The sequence below is a fragment of the Lepidochelys kempii genome, chromosome 11 (genome assembly GCF_965140265.1).
Source record: "Lepidochelys kempii isolate rLepKem1 chromosome 11, rLepKem1.hap2, whole genome shotgun sequence".
Classification (NCBI taxonomy): domain Eukaryota; kingdom Metazoa; phylum Chordata; order Testudines; family Cheloniidae; genus Lepidochelys; species Lepidochelys kempii.
The window spans coordinates 36823463-36843816 of NC_133266.1; the positions used below are offsets into that span (position 1 = coordinate 36823463).

The 20354-nt window shown below is 42.4% G+C and overlaps 2 protein-coding genes across 7 annotated transcripts in view; one reads left to right on the forward strand and one right to left on the reverse strand.

Moving 5' to 3' along the window:
- The window catches only part of LOC140895607 (uncharacterized), a 169581-nt gene that overhangs the window by 90170 nt on the left and 59057 nt on the right, over window positions 1-20354 (forward strand). For 4 of the 6 annotated variants that reach the window (XM_073305725.1, XM_073305728.1, XM_073305729.1 and 1 more), the window contains 4 exons: window positions 837-955; window positions 1361-1516; window positions 12983-13578; window positions 14225-14857. In XM_073305725.1, coding sequence (XP_073161826.1) covers window positions 13029-13578; window positions 14225-14454 — 780 coding nt within the window. In that variant the 5' untranslated portion in view covers window positions 837-955; window positions 1361-1516; window positions 12983-13028 and the 3' untranslated portion in view covers window positions 14455-14857. Of the gene's footprint in view, window positions 1-836; window positions 956-1360; window positions 1517-12982; window positions 13579-14224; window positions 14858-20354 lie in introns of those variants that run through there. The other 2 variants (XM_073305730.1, XR_012154286.1) reach the window with 2 other exon arrangements.
- The window catches only part of LOC140895608 (sodium channel protein type 2 subunit alpha-like), a 204534-nt gene that overhangs the window by 33764 nt on the left and 150416 nt on the right, over window positions 1-20354 (reverse strand). The window contains exons 19-20 of the mRNA XM_073305731.1: window positions 6543-6697; window positions 4103-4276 (exon numbers count right to left, since the gene is read on the reverse strand). Coding sequence (XP_073161832.1) covers window positions 4103-4276; window positions 6543-6697 — 329 coding nt within the window. The remainder of the gene's footprint in view (window positions 1-4102; window positions 4277-6542; window positions 6698-20354) is intronic.

Here is a 20354-nt window from a genome sequence, read left to right on the forward strand (position 1 = left end):
GACTGGAATCTCATTTTGGCAATGAAAGCAATACGTTTTCCTTCAGGAGGAAAAATTTTGTGTGGGGGCCTTTTGATTTCTTCCTCCTCCTGTTGCGTATGTAAGACTAGTATGGACTGCCTTCCATCCCGTACCAAAACTGGCATCAGTTCTGAGCTCAAATGATATTGCACTATAAAAGCATTAATTGTAACCGAGTTCTATGATATAATACTGGAGAAAGAAAATTGCTAGGTAGATTTACCAAATGTTTTAATTTCGTAAGATTTGTATTTTATCTAATGTAAAATTATTTACCTAATACATTTCCTTTCTAAAATTGGCATCTACACCAATCATTCCAGTGCATTCCTTTTATATGTGCAGAGATTAGGTGCAGTTCAAATTAAATCAAAGTTTGTCTCAGAGGACATACCAACTCTGGATCCTACGAAAAAGTGTAGAAACTTATAAATTATTAAACAGACAGCTATTTATAGAAAAATTGCACAACAGACTTCTAAAATGTTTTACACTACAATCACAAAAAAATTATACCTCCAAAAAGTTAAACTCCAGTAGTAGCTGTAGGAAAGATGTCAGACAATGAATGCATATTGCCAACTAAGAAAGTCACCATTCTATCTCATGACATTTTCAGCAACAAGAATATCCAGCAGTAAGGAACAGCAGAAGAAAACGTTTCATAGCCAAGAGTAAAATAAAAATATGTAAAAGCATGAGACGATTGGGGCTGGCAATGCTTTTGCAAAATGTAACAGCTAGCATTGTTATCAGATAGTTATACTTTTTCTTTGTGTGTGTAACCAGGACCCTTAACTTATCTGGTTTTCTAGGTGTACTCCCCATCCTACAAGGCTTGCATCTGTTATGAGAATTCTGGTTCAGTTGCAGCTGAAGACTCCATTATGACAAGACTCCTTTTGGTTCAACAGTGAGAAGTATAGTACTGCTGGTAAAGTTTATTTGCGAGTATATCAACTACTGAGTTAGTGTTTACACTGGTAACTTTCTTATGTGCAGTTAAGTCTTTGGTGGGACCTCAATGCATGAAAACCTCAGGTCCAGTTGAATGCATAGCTTTATTGTGCATTTGGAGTAGTTTAAAAGTAGCTCTTTCAAACTTATAATGGGCCTGAGATGTGTAAGGGCATAGTCATGCTGATGTTTTGATGGAAGAAATTTCAACTGAATTTTACCTGCGACTTCTCCTGAAGTTTCTGTTCCAATATGTACTTCTTGCAGAGAGCCAGAATATCAATGGAATATTTATGTTGGATACAGTTACTAGAGGACTGCCAGCTCCTGAGCTGTTCAGAAGCTTGGAGAGAATGCTTATACTTCTTTGTATTTTCTGCAGCTATGTCTTCCTACTTTTCCTGAAGACTTTAGATCCTATCAACTATGAAGAGCACACAAAAAAAAGTTCAGTCTTAACTAAACTGGTGCCTGGCAACTGAGTTGGCGGAAAAGTTCTCATAGCAAAACACCTTAGGAATCTACTATTCAAGAAGTGGTGAGTGAACTATTATGAAGCACTGTGAGGATTTCCTCATATTTAAAGGGAACAATACAGCTTTATGGTTATCATAAGAATATAAGAATGGCCATACTGGGTCAGGTCAGAGATCCATCTAGTCCAGTATTCCGTCTTCTGACAGTGGCCAATGCCTGGTGCTTCATAGGGAATGAACAGAACAGACAATCATTGAGTGATCCATCCCGTCATCCATTCCCAGCTTCTGGGAAACCGAGGCTAGGGACACTCAGAGCAGGTAGGTTCCCTATCCACACTGGCTAATAGCTGTTCATGGACCTATCGTCCAAGATCACACCATATTGTTGCTGTATTGGGAAAAGCAGCTGAGAAGCCTCAGAGTATCTCTAGTGCATTTTGCCTACTGGGTTTCTGAGAAGCCACCATGTCTTTCACAAAGGACGCCACTGCTTCATTAGATTTTCAGAATTTTAATTATATGACACTGCATTTTCTGACAGTTGGCTCTTTTCCCTGTGTCTTGGTTTTCCTAATCTCAAAGATAATGTCTTAAAAAGCAAGGGTAGGGGCAGTCCATGTATCACCTTCCTACCAAGGATGTCTCTGGAAAGGTACTTTATCTTCACAAGATGCAGGGTTCCAGGTTTGTTTTTTTTTAAATAGATGGAGATACTAATTCCAAAATCTGTGTTGGGGATGGGGGGGGGGGGGTAGTATCTATGAAAAAGCAGGCCTTGATGGACAAATAGAAATGGAAAATTAAAGATCATGGGTTTCTGGAGATATATTGTGTGGAATTCTACCATGGCACAGCAATCCTAGCAGCTGAGCCATGGATGAGTATAGCTGGGAAATCACTAGCTTCCCATTATTTATGAAATTACCCAATGTTTTCATTCAACATTTTAGTTTTAATCAGCAATCCCCATTTGGATCCTATGCAGTCTTCAAAGGAGATTATGAGAAAACCCGTTTCTAATTTTGTTTGAAGACGATAGTTTCCCTTATTTTGAGACCTCCTTCCTCTACTTTTATGTGGTTAAAGGCACTGCCTTGTGGGCATTAGTGTTATAGCTGTCCAGAGCTTGTGGTCATGGCACAAACAGATAGTTTCCTCTTCTGAAGAACAGAGCTGTTGGAACAGGAAAGAGGGGAAGGAGTCACATCATCTGTTTTAAGTGTCTTATGAGCCACTACCTCTGTCTCAGAAAGGGGAGTTAATCTTATACTTTTTTTTGCAGTGGTGAGGGAGAGACTTTACCTAGATAGGTGGGTAAAGGAAACCCACAAGATAAGGTTAGAGTTTCAGTGCTCTAATGATTTCTCAGCTGAAGAGAGGGAGAGAGGAATTAGAATCTGAAATGAGATCATTATTGTACAAAAATGAACAAAAAATAAAATTCTAAAACAAATTGATTGGGAGACGCTGAACTACTAACTTGCTTTATCTGTGGAAGCAAAGAACATAAACAAACATAAAAAAAGAGAGACCCAACAACTAAAAATCCAAGTATTTACAGGAAAGGAAGGGATATGCTTGAACTGCTGCTGGTTGCAGATTTAGAACTTTTGGCAGGATTCCAGAGTTTGTGTGGCCTTGTCAGTTTGTTTGAATTTTTCCCAATGTCTGCAAAGACAGAAAGAACTCATGAGTATGAACTCATGTAGCTGTCATAAAATAAAATATATGCATGGGAGTTTTGAAAGTTTCTAAATGACTTTGGAGTGCAAATCCCCGTGATTAGTGCTCCTAAGTCATATAGGTCCTTATGAAGATACCAATCTATGTTTTTTATCATAGCTAGCAGTAAAACAGTAATTCTATTACCCATAAAAATAGATCACTTCTGTTTTAAAGTATAGTATTCAGAGAGACAATATAGACAGAAGCCAAGCCAAAACTGAGACTGAGGAGAAAAGCCAAGCCAAAAGTGAGAAAGATTTAGTTCCCAATATAAGCTTTAGAACACTGGTGGGCAACCTGCGGCCTGTCAGGGTAATCTGCTTACGAGCCACCAGACAGTTTGTTTACATTTGCACGGCCACCCGCAGCTCCCAGTGGCTGCAGTTCACTGTTCCTGGCCAATGGGAGCTACAGAAAGTGGTGGCTAGCATGTTCCTGCGGCCCGCACTTTCCCACAGCTCCCATTGGCCGGGAATGGCGAACTGTGGCCACTGGGAGTTGCGGGTGGCCATGCAAATGTAAACAAACTGTCTGGCGGCCCACCAGTGGATTACTCTTGTGGCCCGTGGGCCGCAGATTACCCATCACTGCTTTAGAAGATCAGAAGTGGCTGAAAAATGGTAGAGGTTATATTTAAAGTTGTCTTGCCACCTCATCGAACAGGAATGCTAGAAAATCAACATGAGGATTACTGCTGAAAACAAACAGAAGATGCAGAATGAAATGGAACATACAAATGCAGTTTTAATGAGCCATTAAATAACCACAAGGCATCAGGAAAATGTTCACCAGTCGTGATTTTTTGGTCATTTTTAACCCAGAATACTGTCCTCATTATACATGTCACTAACAATGAGTTATGTAGGATGGCTAACTTAGAGAAGAGTAAAAATAGGTTATTTAGAAAATACACTACATACATCAACAATCAGGAAGTCCAGCCAGCACCAGGCATTGGTGAAATAGGTTTGAAAACCATAGGCGACCCATTTTAGCACCATTTCCAGAATGAAGATGTAAGTGAAGACCTTATCAGCATATTCTAGCATGATCTTGATAGTCTTACGCTTTTCAATATATATATCTTCAAAAGCCTGTGAACAAACAAATAGTATTCAAGTTCAGTATTCATAAGCCTTTGCAAGTTGCAATTTAGGCTGCATGGGCCAAAGATGAAAAGGAAAGGGTAAATCACTTTCCAATTCAGGATGTTTTCTGCAGGTAGTATTTATCACTGATTATAAAATATATTTTTGAGATTTGAGTCTTTGGTACATGGTGATGGGAGTGATCTACAACAATCCAAAGGTTTTTAGAAAACTGTCTACTGGCATCCCAGACACAGACCCTGTAACTCAGACAAGCCAAATCTCAATTCAGTGCATAAGGCAATATTACACATGAATACTTGCAGCTCACAAAAGTATGCAATAAGTATGGGGCAAGAAGAAATGAGGCACAATGACCCAATGCCGTATACTGTAAGTGACACATCCCTAACCCTCAAATGACAGCTCATGCAGTGAATAACTACAGGAAATATAAACAGACACTTGTTTCCAGGTGTCTCTTTTTAAGACACAAGCAGGATATATGATAGAGTGTCAAAATAAATGAATAGCTTATGAGATTTTGGCTACAAACCTAGAGAATTTTTAAAAAATGTAATTTGGAGATTTTTGCCAGACTAGGCTGGGGTATGTAGGTGTGTAAAAAATAATGGAAGGGTAAATGGGTAATTAAAGTGAAACTCATATGTTGACTGTGCAAAGAAATTAGGACAATTATGTAACAATGGTTTATCCTTATAAAACATGGATACGAAGATCTGTTTCTAATATGTGAATAAAAAATACCCTCTACTAGTCAAAGTTACTACTTACACAAATAGAACTTTTCATACAATAAATTTAATTTGATAGAAATTAAGTGGCCCAGAAGATGATTTATTAATTTGGTGAGAAGCAAGTTAATGCCCCATACCCTGTTACCGGATGCCTAGCAAGCAGTCATGAAGCCTAGAGACGACACATCAGAAATATCAATTTTAAATTAGAGTCATGCCCTAAGGGAAAGGTTAGGATTATAAGAAATACACATCTGTGTAATCTGTATCACTGAAAGTTAGGCCCTGAAAGTTCACAGGGATTCCTTGTCTAGGGATTCCTTGTCCTTGCTACACCATTGTGGGATTTTTTTTAAAGTGTTTACAAGCATTGTTCCTTAAAAAAAAAAAAAGCATCTTGTTGCTGTCTAGTCAACCACCAAAATCACGCAGTTCACCTGTTACCCTCCCATGTCTACCCATGGACTCTTGCTCCTAAATGGAAATTGACAGCCTGGACCCCATTCGTCCTATTCTCTAAAACCAGCTCCCCAACCATGCACTCATCTGCAGTTTCTTACACCGAAAACTCTCCTCCCCTCCCCATCATCTTGCAGTCCAACTGTTCCTCCCACCTGCTATCTACCAATTTGTCACAATGACCTCAACTGCTGATGTTTTTGCTACTACAACATTACCCCAGAATTCTGTGTGTGCAGTGGCAAGGGGTAGACAGAGCTGAAGGTAATCTGACAAATTAAAAGGCAGCAATGATAAAGAACATGTTAAAATCTATGAGCTCTCTCTATGCAATAAAAGACACCCAGAAGGCTGGGAGAGAGAGAGGAATTTGGCTGGAGGAATTTATACAGGAGTATGATCCAAGAACCTTGATAAGAGTTTTTACATGTCGTTTTATATTTGTTTTCTTTTTCATCTGATCAGACTTTTACAAAATCTGGGTTTGACCACCACTCCCATTTCCCCATAAAATAATAAAAGCTAGATTGTGGCTGGCCCCACAGAGGTACACAAGGAGGGAAAGAGAGTTACACACATAGGGCAGCCACATCTCTGCTACTGTATTCTCAGCAACCAAAGACAGGGCTGACAGAGACTCCAAAGGGGATATGGCTAGATACCGAATAAGGAAAAGAAAGTGGTCTAGCGAAGGTATGAATTCATACATATGTACAGGTGTTACAGCCTCTATTTTTGTGTGTATTTTCCCAATGCTCCTGCAAGTATTCGGGTCTCAGCCAGCCAGAATGCTGAAAGGGAAATTCCACACACTCACAACCTGACCGTAATACAAGCTCTGGCCAGAACAGTGTGAAGAACTAACCTCTATTAAATGGTAGGATAAGGGAATTCTGGGTGTCCCCAGATGAGACATTTTTTATTAAAATATTTTTTAAAAATCATTTTTTTTCCTAGTGGAAAAAAACCTGTGCTATACGTATCTCTTTGATTAACCACTCTTCTAAATCGTGTTTTCTCTCAGAAATATTATGCCTGTTACACATTTCACTTACCAGAGCACCACTGCTGAGGAGAATCATGAAGACAATGAAGGTTTCAAACCAGTTGTGTTCTACTATCTTATAGCAGGTTTTTCGAAGATTCCACCAGATTTTTCCTTTCTTATCTTCTAGGCTGACTTGACAGAACTTGAACTTCCGCACACAGCCTAGTAATCAGGACAATAAATTTTGACAAATCAATTTGTGATATTATTTTGAAATAGTAAATCATTGCTGACAAGTTAAATTTTGATACTAAGTTTCTGCTATCCTCCTGACTCTACATCAAACAGGGAATCAGAGACAATGATATAGTTGAGCTCACTTTCATTTACAACTTTTTTATAAAATGTACATACAGAACTAGAAAACAAATCGTAGCTACCAGAAGGCAGAGACTAAAGGACTGATCCTGTAGACATTTATACATGAGTAACATCACTCATATGAATATGTTCCACATGTGTGTTTTTGTAGGATTGGTCCCTAAGAAAATATGACAGTATTTTTAATTAAAACAGTGTAATTATATACTAGGATATTGTAAAATGGTCAGTCTAGTAATTTGGACTCAAAATGTAGGTTTTTTTGGTGAGGGGGTAGAATCAAGTTTCTGTGTAGCCTAACATGAAAATAAGTTTCCTTTTGTGGAAATATTTTCTCTACTGAAAAATTAGAGTCAGAAATAAATTAGATTTTTTTAAAATGCTGTTTTAATTATATCTACTAAGTTTAAGAACCAGATCCTACCAAGATTTACCAGTTGTAGGGCTTACTATTGTGAGTAGTTCCATAGGCAGATTACTCAACAGCAGCAAATAATGTAGTAAGTGTTTTGCACCATTTATCCCATCAAACCCAATTCTGCAAATATTTATTCACATAAGTAATCCACTGGATAAAGTGAAGTTATGTATGGCACAAGTCGCTGCAGGATTTGACTTTTAATTAATAACAAACTTTTATTTCAAAAATGATTTTACCTTGATAGTTCCCCTTTCAATTTCTATGAACCTTTTTCCAAGAGATTTACTTGAACGCTATAACTTGTGAATAACAATTCTGTTGTACACATGCACAAAATAATAGTGATATTCAATATGTTTTTCAGTGGGAGAAAAAACAGAATTTATACACACGCTAATTATGGTTTATCCACATCAGGAAATCTCAGCAAGCTGTATGATTAAAATATTTAGTTCCTGTCAGAAATATTTAAACGCCTGCATAATCCACCTTGTTGCAGACATCAAAGATAAATGCTGACTGGTGTGAAATGTCAGCACCATAGCTATCTTTTTTGGCATTGTTCTTTTTTTGTTTTAAATCCTATTACTTTTGACACCAACTTTGAAATTTAACGCACTTCCTTGGTGATTTGGGGTTATATTTCTGCTCACGTTTTTGCTTATGCAAGTAGTCCCATTGATTTTGTTCCTTTGTTGTTGTTTTTTCCTCCCAATTTGGAGAACACTATTACGTTTCCCTTTTCTCCTACTGGAATAAAAATTAATAAGACTGGGCTATTTTACTTCCCTGTTTGTAAATTATCACCAGTGGTGTCAGCCTGAATGTGATCTGAGAATGGTATTCACTAATTTTATGCAGACACAGCACTGAAACCACATTTTGGTGTACCCCTCCTTTCCACATCTCCCATCATCAACATACCTTGTTGCTCTTGTAAGATAATATTGTATCTTTTTGGAGGGAGAAGGATTTTTTTGTTGTTTCTGAATAAATCTAGAGGAAAGGCCATGAGTTCATACTTACAGAATGTAACCACCAATTGATTGAGGATCAAAAGATAATTGAGACAGTAAAATTCCAGATTTCTAGCCAAGTCAAATGTAATACAATAGGAATCAACCTCTGAATTCATACAGGAAGAAAATTTCTGAAAACTGGAAATCTGTTTATTACATGTCAGAAAATTATCATTTAGTCAATTTGAGAGACACTCCTCTCCTTTTTGCATATTCCTTCATGCATTTGTATATAAGGAGAGGCCTGCTCTGACTCTCTTCTCTACTCATCACCAGGGAGTTAAGGTATCATTCTTTTTAGTTCAATCAAACATCACTTACTTTCCTCCCCATCTGATGGGGGGGTGGGGGGCAGGGGAAAGGGGTATCTGAAATGTTGACCAGATACAGTATTGCCAATCTCAAATGTTCCAAAATCATGAGTCAGGCCTCAAACATAATGAGAGTGTAGTAAATATCATGAAATTTAAAAGAATAATACATTTTGGGTTCATTTTGTGTCTTCTGGTTTCTGAGTCTTTAGGGTGCACTCAAGCATTCTGCTGCATCTAGGAGGGCTAGAAACTTTTAAAAAAAAAAAAGCCTGAGATTTCGTTAACAACGTAACTTCAGGAGCAGGGTGGGGCTTTAAGGAAAACATCAAATATCACAAGAACTGATAACACTGAACATATCACAACATTCATGCCAGGACAATCTTGAGGCCAAACTAAACAACAGATATCTATATATGAAAAGAAAACCTACACAGGCAAGCTAAACTGATATGAAACAGGTTTAAATTGATTTAAGAGCATTTCCAGATACAAATTTCCACTGATTTTATGAAATAGTTTGAAATGCAGCTGATACTGGCCACTGTCATACACAGGATATTGGACTAGAACCACGTGGCCACATGGTTCAATTTCACATGGCCATGTCTGCTGGGGGTTTGGTGGGGTTTATATTTTTGTTCAAACATACCACTTGTAGAACTGTCAAAGTGATCTAAAGAATGTGTACTACGAGATTTTGAAAATTTGTCTGCCAGGTATGCTACCCATACTGCAAGGCTTGCGTCCATAGTGAGTACACAAGGGTCTAGAGTAGAAACTGGGTTAACTTTGAGCACATTATTTGTACTTACCTGTTCCACAAAGGACAATTCACATGTCATCTGAGAATGACACCTAATGCATTGCATGGCATCAGGAGTGTGCAAAAAGGACCTCAAAAAGTGATTCAGAGAAGCCCACTCAAGGGATGAAGCCAATGCATAGCACTAGCAATCCTAGCTTTGGAAATAATAGGTTATGGATGACCTCTGCCAGGGAATGATCAATGCAGTGAAATTTTGGATCTTTGCAATTCTTTGCTGTGTTGGTAAAATTATGGCCAGAGCTATGTCTGTTTTGACCCATGGGTGAGCAATTCTCTACATTGGGTTCAGAAGCTCTTCTTGATTTTGAAGAACTGGTGGGTATGAGTCCTTTCCATCAGCTTTCCTGTTATCAATGGTCAGCTTCTCTGGGCAGGACACTGACTAGCTTATTGTCTATGAAAGGATATAGGTTTCTAATTTATGACCTGTACCTTGCTGTGACTACTGCTAGTTGTTACTTAAAATTCTGAGGGCAGAAAGGGTGATCAGAAGGAAGTCTTTTACAGAAATTGTGACCTCTTATACACAAATGCTCATTTTGTCTTTGTCGTGCTGAGGATATTGTTGGTTTGGAGAAAAATCTATGCAGGTTTCTTTGGAAGCTTCTGCTTCAGATTTCTCCCTCTGCCATGGTAATAGTGTCTTCCTGGATACCCTTGCTGCTAGTAGCAACCAGTAGATTGCTATGCTGGCTTTGATAGTGAGGTCTGAGGCCTCTCTGTATTCTCAGCTACTAACTTATCTGAAGTTTTCCCAAACTGCTCTTTCTGATCTGTGCATTTGGATGTATAAGGTATCTATTTAGGATGACTGATTGCTACTCAGGGTGTAACATGGCTTCCTTGCGGCCAGCAAGTTAAAAGCCATTGCTCTGGTCACAAATCACATCAAGGGTTTGACAAGAAAAGAGCCCCAGACGTCACAAGGATCATACCCTTAGATGATGAGCTACTTGCTTTCCACTGAGTAGGCTTTCCTTACTAAATATATGAAAAACTTTTGGTCTGAATGGTGATAGCTGCAGCTTTGAAACTGCTGTATACTGTGTCATCACTCTTATGATCTATGGGGTCTTTTGGAAGTAATTTTCCTTCTGAAGGTGTTTCGCTGGTGAAGCTACAGCTGCACCAAACTTAGGCTCCCAAATCTTATGAAATTTCTTTGTTTTCATATCACATTTTAGTTTAACACTTGATTTTAATCAGATGTCCTTTTAGAACGCATCTGCCAGAAACTATGTATTTAATATTGCTTGAAAGGGAAGGCATTTCACTAATGTTAATAAAGTTCCTTGTAAGCCACTGGCACCCTGTCCTGGGAAAGTCCTGCAGTTTTCTTCCTTTCCTTCTCTCCTAATGGTGCATGTGTGGTAGCTCCTCTGGCTATTTACAGAGGACAGACAGCATGTTATTATTCATCCTGGCCTGGGGACCATGCCACCACAGTGGGGTACCGGTACAAATACTTGTGGAAGTTGTGGAAGTAGCTTGTTAGATGTCCCTAGGAGCCTAAAAGGTTGCCTACCTGCTCCCCCAGGCTGGCAAGCACCCAAGTACTGCAGATGCAACCTATTACTACTCAGGGCTTTACTCAGTAACTCAGGGGTCCTTTTGAACATTGGAAGGGATTTCCCATTTACTCCTCTAATGGTGCAGTTCTGCAGGGTGTGGAATCCTGATGAGTCTCTGTTCTGGTCACAGGCTGCCTGACATGCTTCTTATGCTTTAGTGTGAAGCCAGTCTGTGGAGTAGGGGAGGGGTGGAGAGAAAGACACTTTCCCAGCCTTTCAAACTCAAAGCCCCCTTCCCTGGGGGAAAAAAAAAAGGATTATGGCTGATGATCAAAAGACACATTTCCCATTCTGCTGCTGCCTGAAAACTGAGCCTCTTTACCTGGCAGAGCAAGGTTCTTGGGCAGAAACTCAGACAGGCACAATTCCCATTACACTTCTGGCTAAGGGAAGGCTTCACAGGAGTAACAGGCTACTTTGCATGCCCAGTCATGCTGCAGCGTGGAAGAGGGGCTGAACCTCTGATTTTCACCCTACCTGTTCATTAACAACACTAATTGCTGCCTCGTGAAGAACACACATGCTTTTGCCTTTTTGGGACCTGGAGTCTCCGGGGTTTGAAAAACTTACCCCTCAGCGTCATGAAAATCCTCCAATTCATAGTGAGAGGCAAAGGAGCACTGCTTCTTCCCCCAAGAGCTGAGGACCCACTTTAGTATCCACGAGGGAATGTTTGGGTCCTTTCAGGGGTTCTCTCCCCCTCCAGCCCAGGTTTGAGCTGAAGGGAAGGCTTAGTCCTGGATCCCCCCACAAAAACAGTGGACCTCATCTGAATTCCAAAGGTGGGTGGTACTGTCATTAGATGAATGAAGAGAGAAGCTGTGCAACAGCAGATGGATAAGAGGATGAGACGGGTATGAGGTAAATGGACAAAAATTTCAGGGGGAGGGGAACAGGTTTTGAAAAATGCTGTGAAGGTACATTTGCAGCAGATTCCCTGCTAGACTGCTAGAGTCTGTAGCCCTATCCTGCTATGGCAGGGGAAGAAGGTGGCCAGGCGCCGGCACTGGAAAGATCTGCAGCTTCATCCTCTCTGGCCTCCTTGATTCCCACAGTGTTAGTTTTTAGTATTTTCATAGTTCCCACTGTTTGCCAGAAGCTGGGAATGGGCAACAGGGGAAGGATCTCTTGGTGATTACTTGTTCTGTTCATTCCCTCTGGGGCACCTGGCATGGGCCACTGCCAAAAGACAGGATACTGGGTGAGATGGACCTTTGATCTGACCGAGTATGGCCGTTCTTATGTTCTTATAGTGCCTTTCCCTTCATTTTATCAATTACACAGCTGTTAAAAATGCCATCCTCATCTGTAGATGACCCCACAAGTCTCCCGTCTTTGAATACCTCTGCTACTTCTTCGTACCCTACTGTATCAACATTTTGTTCTTGCCTTTGAAAGCTAGGCAGCACCACTGCACACATCTTGGATCCCGTTTCTTATTGTGTCCCCCTCACTCCCTCCTCTCCAAAACCAGCCTTGCCACTTTCTTTCTCTCACTCACAGCCTAATGTCTTCCTCCCTGTAGCCCCTCTGCATGAAATATCAATCCTAGTGTGCAAAGCCCCCACTCTCTCCTCATTCAAGTGCCTCCAAAAGACTCACTACTTCCATGAGTCTCACAAACATTAACCCTTAGCCCTGGTCTACACTAGGAGTTGAGGTTGAATTTAGCAGCGTTAAAATCGATTCAACCCTGCACCCGTCCACACGACGAAGCCCTTTTTTTCCAACCTAAAGGGCTCTTAAAATCTATTTCCTTACTCCACCCCCGACAAGGGGATTAGCGCTGAAATTGGCCTTGCCGGGTTGAATTTGGGGTACTGTGGATGCAATTAGATGGTATTGGCCTGCGGGAGCTATCCCAGAGTGCTCCATTGTGACCGCTCTGGACAGCACTCTCAACTCAGATGCACTGGTCAGGTAGACAGGAAAAGGCCCGTGAACTTTTGAATTTCATTTCCTGTTTGGCCAGCATGGCAAGCTGCAGGTGAGTGCAGAGCTCATCAGCAGAGGTGACCATGATGGAGTCCCAGAATTGCAAAAGAGCTCCAGCATGGACCAAACGGGAGATACGGGATCTGATTGCTGTGTGGGGAGAGGAATCTGTGCTATCAGAACTCCGTTCCAGTTTTCAAAATGCCAAAACATTTGTAAAAATCTCCCAGGACATGAAGGACAGAGGCCATAACAGGGACCCGAAGCAGTGCTGCGTGAAACTTAAGGAGCTGAGGCAAGCCTACCAGAAAACCAGAGAGGCGAACGGCCGCTCCGGGGCAGAGCCCAAAACATGCCGCTTCTATGATGAGCTGCATGCCATTTTAGGGGGTTCAGCCACCACTACTCCAGCCGTGTTGTTTGACTCCTTCAATGGAGATGGGCGCAACACAGAAGCAGGTTTTGGGGACGAAGAAGATGATGATGAGGTTGTAGATAGCTCAGAGCAAACAAGCAGAGAAACCGGTTTTCCCGACAGCCAGGAACTGTTTCTCACCCTGGACCTGGAGCCAGTACCCCCCGAACCCACCCAAGGCTGCCTCCCGGACCCGCCAGTCGGAGAAGGGACCTCTGGTGAGTGTACCTTTTTAAATAGTATACCTGGTTTAAAAGCAAGTGTGTTTAATGATTAATTTGCCCTGGCATTCGCGGCCAGTATAGCTACTGGAAAATTCTGTTAATGTGTCTGGGGATGGAGCGGAAATACTCCAGGGACATCTCCATAAAGCTCTCCTGGATGTACTCCCAAAGCCTTTGCAAAAGGTTTCTGGGGAGGGCAGCCTTATTTCGTCCACCAGGGTAGGACACTTACCGCGCCAGGCCAGTAGCACATAGTCGGAATCACTGCAGAACAAAGCATTGCAGTGTATGTTTGCTGGCGTCAAACAACATCCGTTCTTTATCTTTCTGTGTTAACCTCAGGAAAGTGATACCATTCATGGTCACCTGGTTGAAATAGGGTGCTTTTCTTAAGGGGACATCCAGAGGTGGCTGTTCCTGCTGGGCTGTTTGCCTGTGGCTGAACAGAAATGTCCCCAGCTGTTAGCCATGGGGAGGTGGGTTAGCCACATAGTGGGGGGAGGCAAAATGTGACCTTGTAACGAAAGCACGTGCTATTTATGTAACGTTAACAGCAAGGTTTACCATGAAAACGTGCACCCATTATTCTATAAAATGTGTTTTTTTAAATACCACTGTCCCTTTTTTTTTCCTCCACCAGCTGCATGTGTTTCAAGGATCACAGGATCTCCTCCTTCCCAGAGGCTAGCAAAGATCAGAAGGCGAAAAAACCGCACTCGCGATGAAATGTTCTTTGAGCTCATGCTGTCCTCCCACACTGACAGAGCACAGACGAATGCGTGGAGGCAGACAATGTCAGAGTGCAGGAAAGCACAAAATGACCAGGAGGAGAGGTGGAGGGCTGAAGAGAGGGCTGAAGCTGAAAGGTGACGGCAGCGTGATGAGAGGAGGCAGGATTCAATGCTGAGGCTGCTGGAGGATCAAACTAATATGCTCCAGCGTATGGCTGAGCTGCAGGAAAGGCAGCTGGAGAACAGACTGCCTCTACAGCCCCTGTGTAACCAACCGCCATCCTCCCCAAGTTCCATAGCCTCTTCAGCCAGATGCCCAAGAACACGGTGGGGGGGGGGGCTCCTGCCATCCAGCCACTCCACCCCAGAGGATTGCCCAAGCAACAGAAGGCTGGTATTCAATAAGTTTTAAAGTTTTAAACTTTTAAAGTGCTGTGTGGCCTTGTCCCTCCCTCCTCCCCCGCCCCTCCTGGGCTACCTTCGCAGTTATCCCCCCATTTGTGTGATGAATTAATAAAGAATGCATGAATGTGAAGCAACAATGACTTTTATTGCTTCTGCAAGCGGTGATTGAAGGGAGGACGGGAGGGTGGTTAGCTTACAGGGAAGTAGAGCGAACCAAGGGGCAGGGGGTTTCATCAAGGAGAAACAAACAGAACTGTCACTCCGTAGCCTGGCTAGTCATGAAACTGGTTTTCAAAGCTTCTCTGATGCGCACTGCGCCCTCCTGTGCTCTTCTAACTGCCCTGGTGTCTGGCTGTGCGTAACCAGCGGCCAGGCGATTTGCCTCAACCTCCCACCCCACCATAAATGTCTCCCCCTTACTCTCACAGATATTGTGGAGCGCACAGCAAGCAGTAATAACAGTAAAAAGAAAAGGAGTATTTGTGGCTCCTTTTCTTTTTGCGAATATAGACTAACACGGCTGCTACTCTGAAACCAGTAATAACAGTGGGAATATTGGTTTCACTGAGGTCTAACTGAGTCAGTAAACTCTGCCAGTGTGCTTTTAACCGTCCAAATGCACATTCTACCACCATTCTGCACTTGCTCAGCCTGTAGTTGAACAGCTCCTGACTACTGTCCAGGCTGCCTGTGTATGGCTTCATGAGCCAGGGCATTAAGGGATAGGCTGAGTCCCCAAGGATAACTGTAGGCATTTCAACATCCCCCACGGGTATTTTCTGGTCTGGGAATAAAGTCCCTTCCTGCAGCTTTTGAAACTGACCAGAGATCCTGAAGATGCGAGCGTCATGTACCTTTCCCGGCCATCCCACGTTGATGTTGGTGAAACGTCCCTTGTGATCCACCAGTGCTTGCAGCACTATTGAAAAGTACCCCTTGCGGTTTATGTACTCGCTAGCTTGGTGCTCCGGTGCCAAGATAGGGATATGGGTTCTGTCTATGGCCCCACCACAGTTAGGGAATCCCATTGCAGCAAAGCCATCCACTATGACCTGCACATTTCCCAGGGTCACTACCCTTGATATCAGCAGATCTTTGCTTGCGTTGGCTACTTGTATCACAGCAGCCCCCACAGCAGATTTGTCCACTCCAAATTGATTCCCGACTGACCAGTAGGTGTCTGGAGTTGCAAGCTTCCACAGGGCTATTGCCACTCGCTTCTCAACTGTGAGGCTGCTCTCATCTTGGTATTCTTGCGCCTCAGGGCAGGGGAAAGCAAGTCACAAAGTTCCATGAAAGTGCCCTTATGCATGCGAAAGTTTCGCAGCCACTGGAAATCATCCCAGACCTGCAACACTATGTGGTCCCATCAGCCTGTGCTTGTTTCCCGGGACCATAATCGACGTTCCACTGCATGAACCTGCCCCATTAGCACCATGATGCCCACATTGCCAGGGCCCGTGCTTTGAGAGAAGTCTGTGTCCATGTCCTTATCACTCTCGTCGCTGTGCTGATGTCGCCTACTCGCCTGGTTTCGCTTTGCCAGGTTCTGGTTCTGCATATACTGCTGGATAATGTACGTGGTGTTTAATGTGTTCCTAATTCCCAAAGTGATCTGAGCAGGCTCCATGCTTGCCATGGTATGGCGTCTGCACAGAAAAAAGGCACAGAACGATTGTCTGCCGTTGCTCTATCGGAAGGAAGGGCGACTGACAACATGGCTTACAGGGAATTAAAATCAACAAAGGGGGTGGCTTTACATCAAGGAGAAACAAAAACAACTGTCACACAGAATGGCCCCCTCAAGGATTGAACTCAAAATCCTGGGTTTAGCAGGCCAATGCTCAAACCACTGAGCTATCCCTCCCCCCGGTATTTCAGGCAGGACTGAATCTCCATTAAACTTTTCAAGGTGCCCCAACAGACCTCACCGAAACAATTGTCGACTGTTGATTTCAGGGAGGGAGAGAGGGGAAAGCAAATGAATACAAAACAAATCTGGTGTATTTCTTGTTTTGATCCACTCCATCTATCTTTTACATCTTTGCCTGGCAGCGGATGGTGCAGTAGGACTGCTAGCCATCCTCATCTCCTGGCTGATCGCCAGAAGACGGTACAATAGAACTGCCAGCAGGACTAAAGAGAATGACCCGGTCGAGCCACTCCTATTTTAGTCCCTGCACCCATGTCTGCCCAGGCGCTCCTGACCGACCTTACCGAGGCGGCCAGGAGCACCTCGGACATTATGGTGGTGGTTATCAGGCCTATTGCACCGTCTGCTGCCACAAGGCAATGGGTTGATGCTGTGTAGCAATGCAGTACCGCGTCTGCCAGCACCCAGGAGACGTATGGTGACAGTGAGCTGAGTGGGCTCCATGCCTGCCATGGTATGGTGTCTGCACAGGTAACTCAGGAAAAAAGGCACGAAACGATTGTCTGCCCTTGCTTTCATGGAGGGAGGGAGGGAAAGGGGGCCTGACGATATGTACCCAGAACCACCCGCGACAATGTTTTAGCCCCATCAGACACTGGGATCTCAACCCTGAATTCCAATGGGTGGTGGAGACTGTGGGAACTGTGGGATAGCTACCCAAAGTGCACCGCTCCGGAAGGCGACACCAGCCTGGGTACTGTGGAAGCACTCCGCCGAGTTAATGCACTTAAAGCACTTTGTGTGGGGACACACACAATCGACTATATAAAAATGATATCCGAAAAACTGACTTCTATAAATTCAACCTAATTAGTAATTAGTATATTTTCCCAAACTTGTCTTGGGTAGAACCAGTAAGACAATATAAATTGATAAAAAATGTATACGAAATCATCAAGCCTAAGACTGACATCTCAAGAGTAGGCAAGATAAAAAGACTGAGGAAATCCCTTTCCTCCAGTTTAAAAACTATCCTCTGGGTCTCGCAGTACATCTTAATTTATTTGTGTCTGTCTTTTGGAATAGAAACTCCTTATGGCAAAGACTTTTTTGCCTTGTACAGCAATAAGCATATTTGCCGGCACTTAAGTTATAGATAACATAACTATGCATCCGATGAAGTGAGCTGTAGCCCACGAAAGCTTATGCTCAAATAAATTGGTTAGTCTCTAAGGTGCCACAAGTACTCCTTTTCTTTTTGCGAATATAGACTAACATGGCTGTTAATCTATAACTTGGAACACTTATTAATGTGTCAAAATAAAGGAAAAGTGTTCTACAGGATTTAACAAATAGGGTGTATTAAAGGCACAATTTATGACTACGATAATTATTTATTTTGTATACAGTTTTTAACAATTTATATTGTCTTACTGGTTCTACCTAAGACAAGTTTGGGAAAATATACTAATTTCCCAAATAAATATGATGAGAAAAACAATAAATATTCTGATTAGAACAAAAGTAAACTTTTCTTGAAATATAGGTTTGTAAGAACCATCTATAGTAATATGTCCCAGATGGTGCTCCTGATCCAGTCGCAGGAAGGTTCTAGATCATAGGGCTGGTGTGGAGAGGAGGCCGTGGAGTGTTTGTATGGAGTTGGAGAGTGAGAGTGAGCCCAGCTTCCTGCTCTGAGCTTTAAGATCTCTGCATGGGGTCACCACGCCTATGATTTTTGCCCACCCAGTTTGGACCCTGAGTGGGTTGCAAAAGAAGACAAAATGCAGTTGGTGCGTTACCTTAGTAAAAAGTTTAGGAACCACTGATCTGTATAGTCCACTTCCACCTTGGAAAGCTCTGTTTTCATTATGAGGTCCGAAGGATTTAGTTGTGCGAATTTCATATTCTAGCAGAGCCCAAGAGCTTTCATGCCCACTTGGTCACTAACACTTTTCCCATTCTTTTTAAGAGATGAGTCAAACATAAAATATCTTAAAACATTTTAATGACCCCAGAGGTAAAATCCTACCTCTCCCTGGAGTGTTATTTGTTCCCACGACAATCTGTTACACATAGATAGGGCCCTACAAAATTCACCGTCCATTTTGGTCAATTCCATGGTCATAGGATTTTAAAAATCGTAAATTTCATGATTTCAGATATTTAAAACTGAAATTTCATGGTGTTGTAATTGTAGGGATCCTGGCCCAAAAGAGTTGTGTGTGGGGGGGGTGGGGGGGTCCACATGGTTATTATAGGGGGGGTTGCAATATTGTTACCCTTACTTCTGCACTGCTGCCGATGGTGGTACTGCCTTCAGAGTTGGGTGGCCAGAGAGCAGTGGCTGCTGGTTGGGAATCCAGCTCTGAAGGCAGAGCCACTGCCAGCAACAGTGCTGAGGTAAGGATGGTATGGTAGGGTATTGCCACCCATTACTTCGGCACTGCTGCCTTCAGAGCTGGGTCCTCAGTCAGCAGCTGATCCTCTCTGGCCACCCAGCTCTGAAGACAGCAGCACAGAAGTAAGGATGGCATGGTATGGTATGGTATTGCTGCCTTCAGAGCTAGGTGCTCAGCAGGGCCAATCAGAGGGGGAGCCAGGAGGGCCATTTGGCCTGGGCCTCAAGCTCAAAGGGGGCCTCAAATTTAGACACTTGCATTGCATATTTTTGTCAGTTTGCCTGCATCAGTGGCTTTGGGTTAATGCACTTTCAATGTGTTGAAGCAGGTGAAGAACTATCACTGTTCAACTATGGGACAAGAGCGTTTGAATGGGCTCACCATGCTTAATATCAACTGTGACATTGCACGAAACCTAGATTTTTCCTCAGTTAGTGCACTTGCACAAAAAAAGGCTAGAAAAGCATTTGTTAAATAAAAAAATTCAAATTATGTCTCTCTCTTTTTTTGGTGCCTTATTTTGTTTTCATGGGTCATTATTTTTTATTTTTATTATGGCTAGGGGCCTCAAAAGCTGGAAGTGGCCCTGGCCTCTCTGGACCTCTGAGAGGGCCTGGCACTCAGCCAACAGCTGCCGCTCTCTGGCCACCCAGCTCTGAAGGCAGCGAAGAAGTAAGGGTGGCAATACCGCAACCTCCCTGCAACTCCCTTTTGGGTGAGAACCCCCAGTGAGAGAAATGCTGGTCTCTCCCATGAAATATGTATAGTATAGAGTAAAAGTACACAAAAGACCAGATTTCACAGTCCGTGACGCATTTTTCATGGCCACGAATTTGGTAGGGCCCTCCACATAGACTATACTGTATTTCATCAGCTCACATAAAAATACTATATACTCCTACAACTTTTACTGGAATGACCAAGAGCATATACTTTACAGCCCCAATAATCTCATCTTGAGTTATTCAAAATGCCTAGTTAACTAAAAGTTGGTTACATCCTTGACAGCAATGCATATCATGTATTTAGATAAAACTATTGGTAATAAAACGTGAAATACTCAAAAATTTAGTGGTTTTTTTGCATTTCATTAAGAATTTGAAAATGGTCCTGAGTTGCAAAAATATTTATGGTTTGTAATTTTTTCTTCTTGAAAATGGGTTCATTTTCACACAAAAGTGAGAACAAGTCTAAGTCACAAGGGACCTAATCTGAGCCAAATGTTGATTTGAAGTTCTATCTTAAAAGCTTCAACGTTGTTATGAAACATTTTAATTTTGTAGAAAAATAGAAGTGCAAAAATTGTTCAAAGTGAAATGGTGAAAACTTACATTGAGGATGCCTTTCAAACTTTTTGGA